The following is a 13073-nucleotide window of genomic DNA, read 5'->3' as shown; positions in this document are numbered from 1 at the left end:
GCAGTGGGGAGCCAAGATAAAAGCAAGATGAGAGATAAACCACTCGGGGTGACAGGTCGTGTCTCAGCCCTTGCTGCACCTCTCAGCTTTCCTTCACTGCCCTGACTTGTTAATTTACAGCCTTAGAGCCCATTTGCTTTCTTCCCATTATATTTGCTGCCAACCACCAACACTCTTGCACAAAGGAGCTCACAGTGTCTCTTCCACCAGCACAGTTCATTTTGTTTGTCCCTACAAGTCCAGTCTCAGAGGCCTTTGGCCCATGGGGTGACCCTGCTCCCCTCACAGGCACCAGCCCCTGCCTGGCCAGAGCCCCGACACAAACCTCTCACCTGCAGAGCAGGGAAAAAGCTGTGCCCATGGGTATAACCTTTCCTCAGTGAAGTGACATTGCAGGGGGTTAATTAATCCCAGGAACGTTAGGCTGCTGCCCAACAGCTTTATGCTGAAAGCAACAGCACCGGTGTGTCCTGCAGCGAAAGGGCCCCAGCGGGGTAAAGCAGCACCACATCTCAGCCACCTTACCCAGACCTCTCATGTGCAAGCACTGAAAACACAGACCTTCCTGGCTCCCCAACACTCCTGCCAGCACACACCAACCATCTCAACACAGCTGTGGAAATGGGGGTTAACTCAGAGAAAGCACCAAAGAACCCACAATCCATCGATCAGGCCACAGATGAACCAATGAAACAAGACCTAGGGAAGACGGACACAACACATCACAGTTTTATCCTCTCTCAGAGCTCAGTCTGTTCTTGCCCTCAAAAGCAGCAGTTTGAGCCTCTCCTCCTGGCCCAACCCTGCCTTCCCAGCAGGGTTACTGGGGCCAGCAAGTCTCCTGCCCACCCAGAAGCCCCTGTCACTCCAAATACACATCCAGAGACGAAAACTTTGCACAGACATAATGTAATACATCATTTCAATGAAAGATGAAAAAGCAAGAAGCCTCTCACCTACCTGAGCTTGTTCTGTCTGCCTTGTCCCAGCGTTAGTCAGCCTTGCACCTTGTCACCATGCAGTCCTTTGTCTGCCAGGGCTCTGCCCCGGCTCAGCTACTCCTCATTCCCCTCTCAGGGCTCTGCCCCAGCTCAGCTACTCCTCATTCCCCTCTCAGGGCTCTGCCCCAGCTCAGCTGCTCCTTATTCCCCTGACAAGGCCCTGCCCCAGCTCAGCTGCCCCTCAAGTGCTCAAATTAATGCAGATGCTTAAGTCCTGTACTGCCTGGGGGCTACAATGGATGCTTTAGTAACGGCGGAACAGGCTGTTTGATCACCTTCAGGATTTTAAAAGGTATATTTTGTGTCTGGTTTCTTTAATGAGGTTTCAGTTTTTATCTTCAAATAGAATAATCATCCACTGACCTTAACATCTGCACTTTATCTGTCTGTAGGAAAAGCAGTTATGCACAGCTTCAGATCAGTGCTGCCACTGAAGTCAGCTTACAGTGGGGACCCGTTTCAATAAATTCACCAAGAATTAAACCAGATGTCTGCTTTTCGTAACCCTTCCCTTTCACTGCCTTCTCCCCTCTCTGGTAGGGGGAAGTTTTTGCAATGGTGGAATTGAGATGGAAAGGTCTCGAATAAAACTTGCCTCATCAACTCAGAGCAGATGAATGGAACATCATGCAACTTGAGTTCACACACAATACACAGGGGCCCATGAAGGAGTAGATGTTCTTGAGTATATGAAATATGAAGTAAGATGCACAGTGTATATATATTAGGTGGCCATCAAGACTCCATACCTGCCAGGAACCTCCTCTGTCCTTTACTCTCTCTGTAGCTGTTGTCTGGCATGTCCTGTTCTCTGCTGCCACTGTCCACATTCCTTCATCTATGCTGAATTATAGATCTTATGTCTAAGGCTGTCCTGAAGTGCACGTGAAACACACTGTACGGACATGGCACTGTTGACTTTTGAGACTCAACTCCTCTTTCATCAGATTCCAGCTCCTGCAGACAGGGATGACAGGAAAATCTCACCTGAAGCTTTTTTAACACAATCATATGGTCCTGGTAATGTTAGAGAGAGAACCAAAAGCTCTGACAGAACTGCAAGGCTTAGAGAGAGTCAAAGTAAAAATGTAACTAGGGCCAAATATATTGCTCCCATTGCTACTTGCAGGTTGCAAGCCAGTCTCTGGTGCAGCTTCACACTTTCCTGGCAGTAACAGATATGCACAGCTCATCTTAGGCAGACTGCACTACATCTGGAGATAGGATCTTTACTCGTGGAGGGAGTGCTGGTTGGAGCCCAAACCCACATCACTGGAAGTCTCCTTTTTTAGGCTGAAGCCAACAGCAAGAGGAAGTGCATTCAATCCACACCAGCTTGTTTGTATCAATAGGAAGGCACAGTTTATTACAAACAAATCCAGTAAATCAGAGTATAGAGTTCAAATGTACAAAGTGCTGTGGGATTTTCTGAACCTTACTGCCAGAGGCTCTGTAACAATTCAGGTTCAAGTACCTGAATGACATGAAGCAGCATTCGAAGCTACTGCCTCCTCGTGTACGTACATTTGAAGGGAATGCAGTGGGTATTTCCACTTAGGAACCATTCTAGTATCTCATTTGCAAACGTTGCTTCAGATGCAACAAGGTCTATACACTTCCAAGTGACACAACCATCCATTTACTTGATTTAAATTGAATATGCACAATAAAACAATCTGATATAAATAAATTCACAAAGGTAAACAATACATTGAAGAGCAGATTTCAGTATTGCTCACACAGTAAAAACCCCTCTGAATTTCCCCTGTATTTACAAACCCAGATTTATACCAGCACAAACAGTATTACAAAAATAGTTTCCTCTTCACTTGTAAGATGCTCCAGTAAAAGCAGTGTCAGAATAAATACCAACTAACTTTACATTTGATGTATTTCTCAGTTCAGGCTGAGCTTTAAAAGTCAAACCCTGCAATCACATACATGTGTAGATGCCACATGTACAAGGAAGAGGATTCCAGCCCTTGATCTTTGCAAGTAACAAATGTTCAAATGTTGTTTAAAACGTAAATGGATTCATCTTGGACTGGTGGTTTGCAAAGCTTTTACGCCTTTTTTGACTTCATGTGGGAATACAGCCCCAAATATATCTTCATGGTATCGCTTTTGGTGCTGTAAAACAAAGAAAGGAAACCCAAGAGATGAATTAAATACTGCCAGCTCCTCCTTTCGGAACAGTTCAGTCACTCAAAGGTCTTTTGCATCCATAAGGTTGGTTCTGTGACAGGGGACTTTTGTTACTGTCAATAAAAGGAACTTATCTGAAGCCCAGACACACACTCCAGGACAAGTTCTGATAACTCCTAAAAGCCATCAGAGCCAGGCACTGTGCTTTCTGTGATGGGCCCATGAATTTCTTAAACTCACTTTCCTCCATCAGTACTACAAAGTCTCTGACTCCTCCTGTTCCACACTCTGCAAATCTCACGCCCAGGACCCAAAGGGGAACAGGGCAGATGTAAGAACATGATGTGTCACTCTTAACTCTAACCAAACAGAAACTGTGTGTTTCAAATCTCGGTGAGTGGACTAAGCCAAGCACTGGAAGATTCTTCTTCCTCGTGCATTGTGCAAAAGCAGCTCATGGCACCCTGCAAGATCCTGAGTGGGGCTTTGAAGCCTTCTGTAACCCATCCTGGAACACAGTCTGACTGGAAAGAACACCTTGCATATCACAGCATACCTTTAGCTGGAACAAATACTCCTCTGCCTGCTGCTCATTGAGGTTCAGTTTGTTTGCAAGCATCCCTTTCAAAGTCTGAGCAACGTCCTTGGCCATGCGCACATCTCCACAGACATACAGGTGCCCTCCCTCCTTATGCAAGAGGTTGTACACTTTGGTTTCCAACTTGCCTTGAAGAATGTCTTGAACATAGACCTTAGAAACAAAGGATCATTAGACAAGGTTTCTTAAATGCTACTTTGGCTACTGGCTTTTCTAAATGCAACGTGGGTCTCTGTAGTAAGGTCCTAAATGCTCCATCTATTCCAGCTGCATGTTGCACCACAGCAAAGGAGACAACAAATGTCTTAATGCTGTCATTACAAGCCCCAGATTTGGAGGCTGGACCTGTCTCCTGATTAAACTAGACCAGACTAAGACTCTTCTCTTTTAGAATCAGTTACAACTGTCAAAGTCTCATAGCTTTCCAGAACAGCATAGTTAAGAAGAGGATAGCTTAAGCACTCTTGTCTTCTCCAGCTGACAGTTCATCTAAGCAAAATCAATTTCCAAGGTCACTGTGTCATTGAAATGGTGGCAAATGGCCAGAGCCAGCTCATTTCTAATCCCTGGGCTAATCAGATCATGCCAAATTTAAGGTTTCTGAAAATGTTGCAGGTTCTAGTCTCAAAGGCTGTTTGCACCTCAAGTTTTGCTTCTGGCTCTCTCTGTGGCAGTGAGGGCTTTATATTTACGTAGCTTGCTGGTCCTGAAGTGCATGGTGGATTCTCCTTTATTCTGAAGGAGCAGGGCCCTTTTGCACTTGTTCACTACACACCACAGTCAAATGCTAACTTTTATTTTAAACAGAACCCAAATCTTAACCTGAGAGACCATTGTGAAAGGAGCCAGGTCTCAAAGAACAAAGGAGCCAGCCTTACTTTAGCTTTGCCAGGTTGTCTGGAGTAAGCTGTGTAGACCTCTTTCAGGACTCCCTTCCTCTTCATTTCCTCAGTTTCTTCTTTGTAGATGTGATCCAGGTCTGGCTGCCGGCAGCCAAACAATAAAGTCATGTCACCACCTTTGATCCCTGAAACCAACATTGGAAAGGGTTTTTGTCTTTCCTGGTAAGGCCTGTTATCTGTTAGGACTATTCCATAGAGGGCCCCGTTGCCACAGGGACCAGCTGTGTACAGCTGTCTGGACAGATATTTGCTAATTAGTCTTTCCCATTAAACACCTGAGAAGGAAAGTGTGTCTGTGTGTGACAGCCACTGGTTTCAGGGTCTTGCAGTAGGAGGAAACCTGCCCAAGTCCTTGGAGAGCTGTGTGGAATCACCTGCTGAAGCAGGTTCCCCAAACAGGCTGACAGACAGGCCAAAGTGACCCTCTCCATATTGTGGTCCCTGTGTGAGCATCTGGGGCAGTCACTGAACACACAGTATTTACAGGGACACACAGGCTGCTCCCTCTGAGTGACCAAATACCTCAGGACCAGAGAATGGTCTGTACTGGAATGGATGAGTTGTTTCAGTGCAGCATCCAGGCAGGCTTAGGAGACATCTCTACTGGGTAACGTTTTTGGGTCTCTCTATCTATAGAGGTTCTGCTTGGAGGACCAGGGATGACTTCTGCTCCTGGATGCATCATGGCCTCCCCCTCATGGCAATCCCCACAAGTACCTTTCTTTTCCAAGTCATAGAGACGCTGCTTCCAGAAGCTTCTGAAGGGAGCAATTCCTGTTCCTGGGCCAATCAGAATGCATGGCTTGCCTGGCTCCTCTGGGAGATGGAATTCATTAGCACTAAAATGCAGAAGTGTGCTAATTAGGTAATTAGCTTATGACTGACATCTCAGTGCCAGTTTCCTGACTGATTTTTAGGCAGCACAGCCTAAGGTACCAATTTGGAAAGAGTAATGGGGCTTATCTTGGTGGTGGTTGCTTCTTGCTTCCTCAGCTTTCCTTGCTCTAGAGTGGACCCACAGACAGTGGGGATGGTGTCACAAGAACAGAATTCTTTCTGATTTGTCTAATGATTTATGATTTTACTCAACATGAGACATAGTAAAGGATCTTATGTCTGGAAGACAGGGAGTTCAAACTCAGATGTTCCAACCTGCTCTCAATAGTCACTTCAAAATCATATGCAAACAACAAAAAAACCCCTGAAGAAGCTGAACTAAGAGCTGCTGGTTTGGGTCTTTTCCTCTTTTTGCACTGTCATACACTCACCTGCGTACGAAGCATGGAACTGTTTCATTGAGACCTATTGTATTCAGCCAGGTGCTGCACACTCCATGGTGCAAAGGCCCTTGTCCATCTAACCAGAGCAAAGAAAAACATCTCTGTCAGTATTCAGTGTTTCATAAAAGCACCGTCTGTACTTAAAGGTATGGCTTTAAAATAAGTGTATGTCTAGTAATGACAAATAAACCAAGGGTACACTGCTGCTGCTGCAGCACTGTAGCAAATACTGACACAGCAGGATCACCTGCCCTGCGTTATCCTCTTCTGTGTGTAGCACGACACGGACTGTCTGCTACAGATATGCTTCATCCCACATGGCAGACAGGGCTTCTCTGAGCCACAGTGCAGCCTAAATGTCATTCTATTAAGACAGAAATGAAACACCAATTCATTACCTCTTGTCCTGTAGTTTACAACTGCAACTGTCAGATGAATCTCTCTGGGTGTCACGTCACAGGAGGAACTGACAGAATAGTACCTGGGCTTCAGAAGTGGCAGCTGAGTCAGTAAGAAAGCAGCTGAGACCTCAGCAGAAGGAAACTCCTCCAGGACCTCCAGGATGTTTGGATTGTTGTAAAACTTCCATTTATTGTATTCTTCCATGCTCTAAAAGCCAAAGGCCACCATCACATTGTTACCAGGTCATGCCAAGTTCAGGGGACCAGGGATATTTGAAACATCCCTTGTTTATAAGGTTCTTGCTCTACATTCAGTTAGAGAAGCAGGTACATCAACAGAGAACTCCCTCAGCTTTGCCTAGGCCTGTTCTGAGGTTTGCTGAGAAAGGGTTTGATTTCTGAAAACAGAAGTACAGAATACTTGCTCTAATTCTCTCAGACAGCAGTGTTCTCAGTGAGGATGGACAAACTGAAGTAGAACCTGTTTCTCTGCCCCCTGCTGTGGGGTATCCACAAAACTATGTGGGCCCAGGCCCAGACACCCACGGAGCGTTGCTGAACCCAGCAGGAGAAGCAAGCACTAACACCTAGAGTCATGGTGACTCAAAGCAACATCCCTCTTGCTCTCATGGTAAGAAATGCTCCGACAGAAATATCTACCAGCTGCCCTCCAACCACTCCACCTGCAAACTGCAAGGTCTTTGAATGGTGTACTGTCAGAAACCACCAGGAGGGCAGGCAAGAGAAACAGGCAGGCAAATGGCCCACCCAGACCACACAGGAAATACCAGCTCTGAAGAGAGATCTTGATTCCCACACCCAAGTTGAGCCACAAGACCATCCCTTCTCTCACTGTGGTTGGTTTTACAAGTACATGGGACACTAACAGTTGAATAAAAATCAAGTATCATCAGTACAAACAATTTTTAAAGCTTCTGCTACACAGTAAGAGCATCAGATGGCCCAGGATACACAGCACTTCTAACATAAATCTAGCCCTAACGCTTACCTGACACAAAACTTCCAGTCTCTGTTTGTCTCCTTCTGCTGTTACCAGCTGGGACAGTTTTTTAAGCAGTTGCTGGGAGGGTGGAGTAGTAATATCAAGCAAGTATGTCAAAGCCTCACGGAGCGTGCAGGCTGGAATCTTTTTGTCACTTGTCCAGTAGCCACCTGGAAATGAGGGAAACAAAAGAACATTTGGCAATCCCCACAGCATTTGACAGCTGTAGAGCTTTGCAAAACCCAGTGTCTTCAAAATGCCACCTCAGACTAGGTTGCAGCAGGTCTACACAGGTCTACAGCTTCTGAAAAGAAGTTCATGTGAGGTTTCGAACTCTTGGCAAGGGGAGGATCTGATGCAGAGAATTACATGGTGACAAAACACCACTTGAAAATGAGAAGTCTTGCATTTGAGGAAATCATCTTTTTGTGTGTGAGAATCCTACGACTGTCCCTGCTAAGATGGAAAAGATGGTCACAACAGCTACATGTATTTTAGGACCCTGATATGCAGCAACAATAGGCAAACTCTGTTGATTAATTTAATTGCAGTCAACGGCCAATTCAGCCACTGAACTACAAAGTGCAAACCTAGGAGAACTCTGCCAGCACTGGTGAAGTTTCTGTGCACTGCCAGGGTGCAAAAGCAGAATGGAGAATTATCATTGTGACCAAAGGCTTCGGCAAAATGCCACTGAAACTTGAAAACAGTAATAGATTCAAGTTCAGTGTATACAAACTCTCTGGGATTTCAGAAAATCTGTGAAACATCCTCTGTTAGTTTCTGTAAAGACACCCAGCTTACCATCAGTGCAGGTTTCCAGTCTGATAGTCTGATCAGCTGGAGGGGCATCCTTGACACGCGCCATGAGGCCATGGACTAGTTGTGGTTGGTTGCCTGGGAAAATCCCAACGTGTTCTCCAGGCAGGTAGTGCACTTCCTGATGAGTCTCACAGGAAAGCTTAACCAGAATGGTAACACGACTAGAGAAAGAGAGATCAGACAGATCTTGGTTACACCGACAGGATTTCCCTCCAACTGCACAGAGAGGAATAAATCTGAAGTGACAGTTGGCAAGGGCTTGTGTTCATTGCCAAACTACCAGACCAGCTGAGTACTTCACAGAGATTTAAGCAAATAATAGTCCAGACATGTGGAGTACTTGTATCAAAACAAAACTGATGCTGAAGTGCTGTCTGATCTGTCCAGTGCAAAACAAATGTGCCTGTAATCAGCCAATGAGAGGAAGTGCAGCTGCACTGGGGATAGAACAGCTCACATCTTGAGCCAGCTCAGAGGACTTCCCATAAGATGACTGTATTGAGGACAGGGACAAGAGAGACCTACTGGAGGATGATGAAGAGCCATTTATAGCTGCTATTTCTAAGACAGATGTTAGCACTGATTCTCCTTTTGTACTTGTTTGTGTATGGTCTTGTCTCAGCTGGCTTTGTGGCACTATACTTCTTCCTTTTTGTTCTACTAAGGGGCAGTTTTTCCCCTAAACAAAGTAAACATTTGCCTGGCATGTACCACATCAAGCAAGGGAGAGGGATCATACACTGGACCTTCTCCATTCAGTACGTATCAAAGGGCCATATCACAAAGTTACTTAGTTCCTTACACTCCCAGAGACTCCTGGGTAGTCATCTCCTATCTAAAGCAGAGCTAAGGCTGGATGTACTCTTGTGATCTTGTGATAATGATTTCTTTTTGCTAACACTGGTACAAGATTCATAGCTATTTCTTAATAACTGCAGGGAGCAGATGTTTATAACCAGGAATTTCAGGTGTTTGTAGTTTTAGTTAAGGCAGTATTGCATCGTTCAAAAGAATGAGGTGTCATACCTGGATTTTGAACTTTGAAGATTCTGTCTGAATTTCAGCTTCATGGGAATTACATCCTTGGCATGAATGTTTGCAAGTGCTGTTGAGAACAGACATGACAGTTTTGTGATAAGGTTTGTTTAAAATGTCTTCAAATACTATGCAGAAAAGAACTGAGCCATGCTCCCCCTAGAATGTGACATACTTTCAGTCAGTTATATGTCCTATACACATGCCTTCCCTGTCTAAAAGTAGCTCATCTCAGCTTTTGTTCTTCTGGGGCTGTCAGAATGTATGCTAGCTGGAGTGTTCTGATCTTCCTGTGCTGGAAAAGACGATTTATGCAATGTAAACCAATGTCTGGTCTTTTCTGACTGCTGTATTTGATTATATCCAGCAGGACCAGCATTACTTTTAGGAAAACCTTTACAGTCCAGACCTGTCTGAAGCAAAATGGACAGAGGAAGTGGAAGGTGAGAGGTAATACCTTTAGCCAAGTCCAAGGTTTGTGAGTCATGCACTAGTCTGTAATTCCTAGGCTCCCAGCTTTCATCAGAGGTGAACATCTCAGGCAGCTGAATGCTGTTTTTCCCACGGATGTGAAAAATGTCACAGGCAGTCTAGGAAAAATTAAAAGTGAGGCTAATCATAGTAAAAAAATATATTCTTAGCATTGCCATAACCCTACTGGGGAGATACTAGTTCCACAGACTGCTACTTTTCATTGATTCTGTTGAATGCAATGATCTTACAGGGGTTCAGTGAGTTCAGGAATCCTTCACTTCTACACCACTATGGATAAAAAAGCTGACCTACTTCCAAAACCTCTGACGTCTGCAGTTACCACCCTTGCTCATACTCAGCATCCCACTTCACAAAAGCCTTCATTGAACTTTATGTGAATGTTAAACAAACAAGACAAGGGGCTCAGTTCCCTCTTCAACGTGGACAAGCAGAAGAGAGGGGAGTTCAAAATTCAGATATAAATCCAAGGGTTTTTTCCTCCATTCTTTGGCCATTTTTATGGCATACTGGTGAATACTAAAAATCAAATGAATGAATGAACAAACTGGAATGTGCCTATATATTTATACAGTCACCTTGAATGCACTGACTGCCCATGTGCGAAAGGATTCCTCTTGCCCGTTGAGTTCATCTCCTTCACCTATTGGAGTGAGCTGAGAAGCACCTAGTTGGGCCAGTTTTTGGTCAATGGCATGAGCAAAGGCACAGAACTCTGGATACATGCTGGACCCCAAACCAAACACAGCGTATCTGCAGGAGGAGATAAAAGTAAGATCACTATCTCATGCTGAATGAACTGCAAAAGGACTCAGCCACATGCAACTCAAACAAAATAGTGTTTTTACCTAATTTTTTTTCTCAGCAACTTCAAGGTGAGCAAGGAGTTCTTCAAGGTCTGGGTAAGAATTCATAGAATACTTCAGGTTAGAAAAACACTCTGATTTAAAACACAAGTGAGACCCTGATCCATATCTTATTCAAGTACATGGGGCAAATGAAAGGGCTCTTTAGTCTCAGACTTCTGAGGTGACTATTACCTTTCCATTATTTGGAGAATCTCCATTTCCAAAAGTGCTAGTAACTACTAAAAGAAGTGTTTCTTTTTCCAGGTCACAGATGTTGTACTCATCCATGCATACAACCTGGAAGGTATAAAGCTCATTAGAAACTGCTAGCAGACATAACAACCAGCATTAGATATCTCTGTGATCGGCAGATGACTGTTAACCAAATTTACAAGGCACTATGCCAAATGCTTACCAAAAAATCAAAGCTCTGGTCTTGTATTTACTTATATTTACTGAACATTCAAAACATAGGTTTACAGAATGAAAAAAGCTTGGAAAAGCTGATGAAACTAGCCAAACTTCTTTCTCCATTTGGTGTGGACGGTTTATACCTTCTTACCTTAGTGTTGAAGGCACAGCTGAACAGGCTGCACAGGTTGTTGGCTAGTGTTTCAGATTTCCCAGTCTCTGTTGCATAGATGACAGTGACCTTGGGCCTGGTTGCCATTGTTTGTTGCATGAGTGAAGATGCAAAGAGCACAGCCCTGGGGAAAAAAAACCCCTAAACATATCATTTTTAATGTAGGAACAGCATAACTCAGATTGATTCCCAAACAAGGTTGGAGAGACTGATCTGGAGCATGGTTCTTCCTCAGAACAGCGTTTGTAAGCAAAACACTATAGATAGCCCTGAGTAAGAAACTCAGATATGAGCATTACCCGACTGTGGTCAGGTAAGTGTGGGATTCAAACAACTCAAGTAGTCCTAACTGAAATAAGTACTTAAAAAAGTGGAACAGAGGCATCACAAGAACAGAACAGTTGGACAAAAGCAGAAAGACTTTTATTTGAACAACTTACTTTGACAAGACACTGAACTTGGTTTCTTTCTTCCTTGGCTTCCGGGTCTCATCGAGCCAGACGTGTGTCTTCCAGGCATCCACCTGAAACAAAAAGGAAAGCTCAGGTAAGAAACGTAAAATAACAAACACAGCACTCATATGTCTCTGAAAAGGCCAGATTAAATAGAAACTGCACTTATAATCCACTGTGTACAAGGATGGGATCAGCTTCTGTTGCATTAAATTGCATTTCACAGCTTGAGAACTCGACAGAACTGTTGTAGCCTTCCACAGTGCAACAGACATGGCCTGCTATTTACAACTCTCTGGTGAACTCTCATTAAGCAGGGCTTTTCACCCAGACTTCTTCAGGTCCCATATTATCACCTGCACTGCTGAAGCTGTCTACTAAAATCACATTGTCCTGGGTAACGTGTACCTGGTAGTAATAGAAAGGAGTGAGGACATAGTTGAGCATCTCCTGGTGGAACACGGGAGTTATGCTCCCTGACATGGGAGGTACAATCCACACCCAGTCGGCCGGGCAGCCGCCTCGCACACGGTACTCGTTCTGCATGTACTTCATGAAGGACTCAGCAGCTGAGTGATGATCCATGATAGTCACATTTTGTTTCTAGAGTAATTGCAAAAAGAAAGACATACATTAAAAAGCCCAATCTGCTATCTTCCTGCTGTAGTTCACGTAATCCTTTTGCTTTGGTTAATACTTCAAGGGCTTTTCCCAGTGCTGGGAACTAACTATTATCAGCAACTGTTACACGGGTGCAGGTCATGGTGTCTCCAGCACTGGCAGTACATGCTGCAGAGCCTCTGGTTCATTTTTACCCATCTTCCGTTTTGTTGTGATATGTTAAATAAACTGTAATTGTAAATAGAGATTTTAATCCAACAGCTTTACATGGATTTTGTCATTCAGACATATGTGTGGAAAGGATGAACAATACTGCCCTTAACTTCCTTTTCTTTTTCTCTCCCTTCTGCCTTTACTTGAGTTTTTTTTTTCTGGCAATGAGAAGAAATACAGATTCCTCTGCTTTCCCAGGTGCAAATCAAGAATAACTCTATTGGAATCACACTGGTAACCTCCACTGAGCATCAGTTCATTGGCACTACATTTGTATAAAGCTGCTGTAAGTGAAAGGAAAGAGGGACAGTGTCCAGATCCCACACTTGTTGACTTACTTGGAAGCTATACAGCACAGCCACGTTTATCTCTACAACGGCACGGTCTTTCCATAACGATGACAGTTTGTTTGTTTCCAGCCCCATTCTTCTCCCTACCTCCTACATGTGAAAGAGAGAGAGAAGGGCAATCCAAATTTACTACGTGGGACTTAGACCTCACGATTTCTCCACCTCACTACATCAATATGCAGGAGAAATTGCGACCTGATCTAGGTGGGAGCTGCTTCTGGGGGGGGTTGGACTGGATGATCTCTACAGGTCCCTTCCAACTCCACCATTCTCTGATTCTACGAAAGTACTGCAGAAGGGGAAAGAGTCTTATGCTGGGGAAAGTGA

At 44.3% G+C, this 13073-nt stretch overlaps 1 protein-coding gene across 4 annotated transcripts in view; it reads right to left on the bottom strand.

Annotated features, from left to right (window-relative positions):
• Positions 1–2362: 2362 nt before the first annotated feature.
• NOS2 (nitric oxide synthase 2) overlaps positions 2363–13073 on the bottom strand; it is a 32091-nt gene continuing 21380 nt past the window's right edge. For 3 of the 4 annotated variants that reach the window (XM_062012048.1, XM_062012050.1, XM_062012049.1), the window contains 17 exons: positions 12735–12836; positions 11971–12165; positions 11551–11633; positions 11090–11234; positions 10720–10824; positions 10528–10577; positions 10258–10432; positions 9645–9777; positions 9179–9257; positions 8135–8313; positions 7337–7500; positions 6325–6535; positions 5915–6002; positions 5364–5485; positions 4623–4771; positions 3703–3897; positions 2363–3131 (listed from right to left, as the gene is read on the bottom strand). In XM_062012048.1, coding sequence (XP_061868032.1) covers positions 3036–3131; positions 3703–3897; positions 4623–4771; positions 5364–5485; positions 5915–6002; positions 6325–6535; positions 7337–7500; positions 8135–8313; positions 9179–9257; positions 9645–9777; positions 10258–10432; positions 10528–10577; positions 10720–10824; positions 11090–11234; positions 11551–11633; positions 11971–12165; positions 12735–12836 — 2271 coding nt within the window. In that variant the 3' untranslated portion in view covers positions 2363–3035. Of the gene's footprint in view, positions 3132–3702; positions 3898–4622; positions 4772–5363; positions 5486–5914; positions 6003–6324; positions 6536–7336; positions 7501–8134; positions 8314–9178; positions 9258–9644; positions 9778–10257; positions 10433–10527; positions 10578–10719; positions 10825–11089; positions 11235–11550; positions 11634–11970; positions 12166–12734; positions 12837–13073 lie in introns of those variants that run through there. The other variant, XM_062012051.1, reaches the window with a different exon arrangement.

The sequence above is a fragment of the Colius striatus genome, chromosome 20, assembly GCF_028858725.1.
Source record: "Colius striatus isolate bColStr4 chromosome 20, bColStr4.1.hap1, whole genome shotgun sequence".
In the NCBI taxonomy this organism is placed as follows: domain Eukaryota; kingdom Metazoa; phylum Chordata; class Aves; order Coliiformes; family Coliidae; genus Colius; species Colius striatus.
This window is presented reverse-complemented; position numbering and strand designations above follow the sequence as displayed.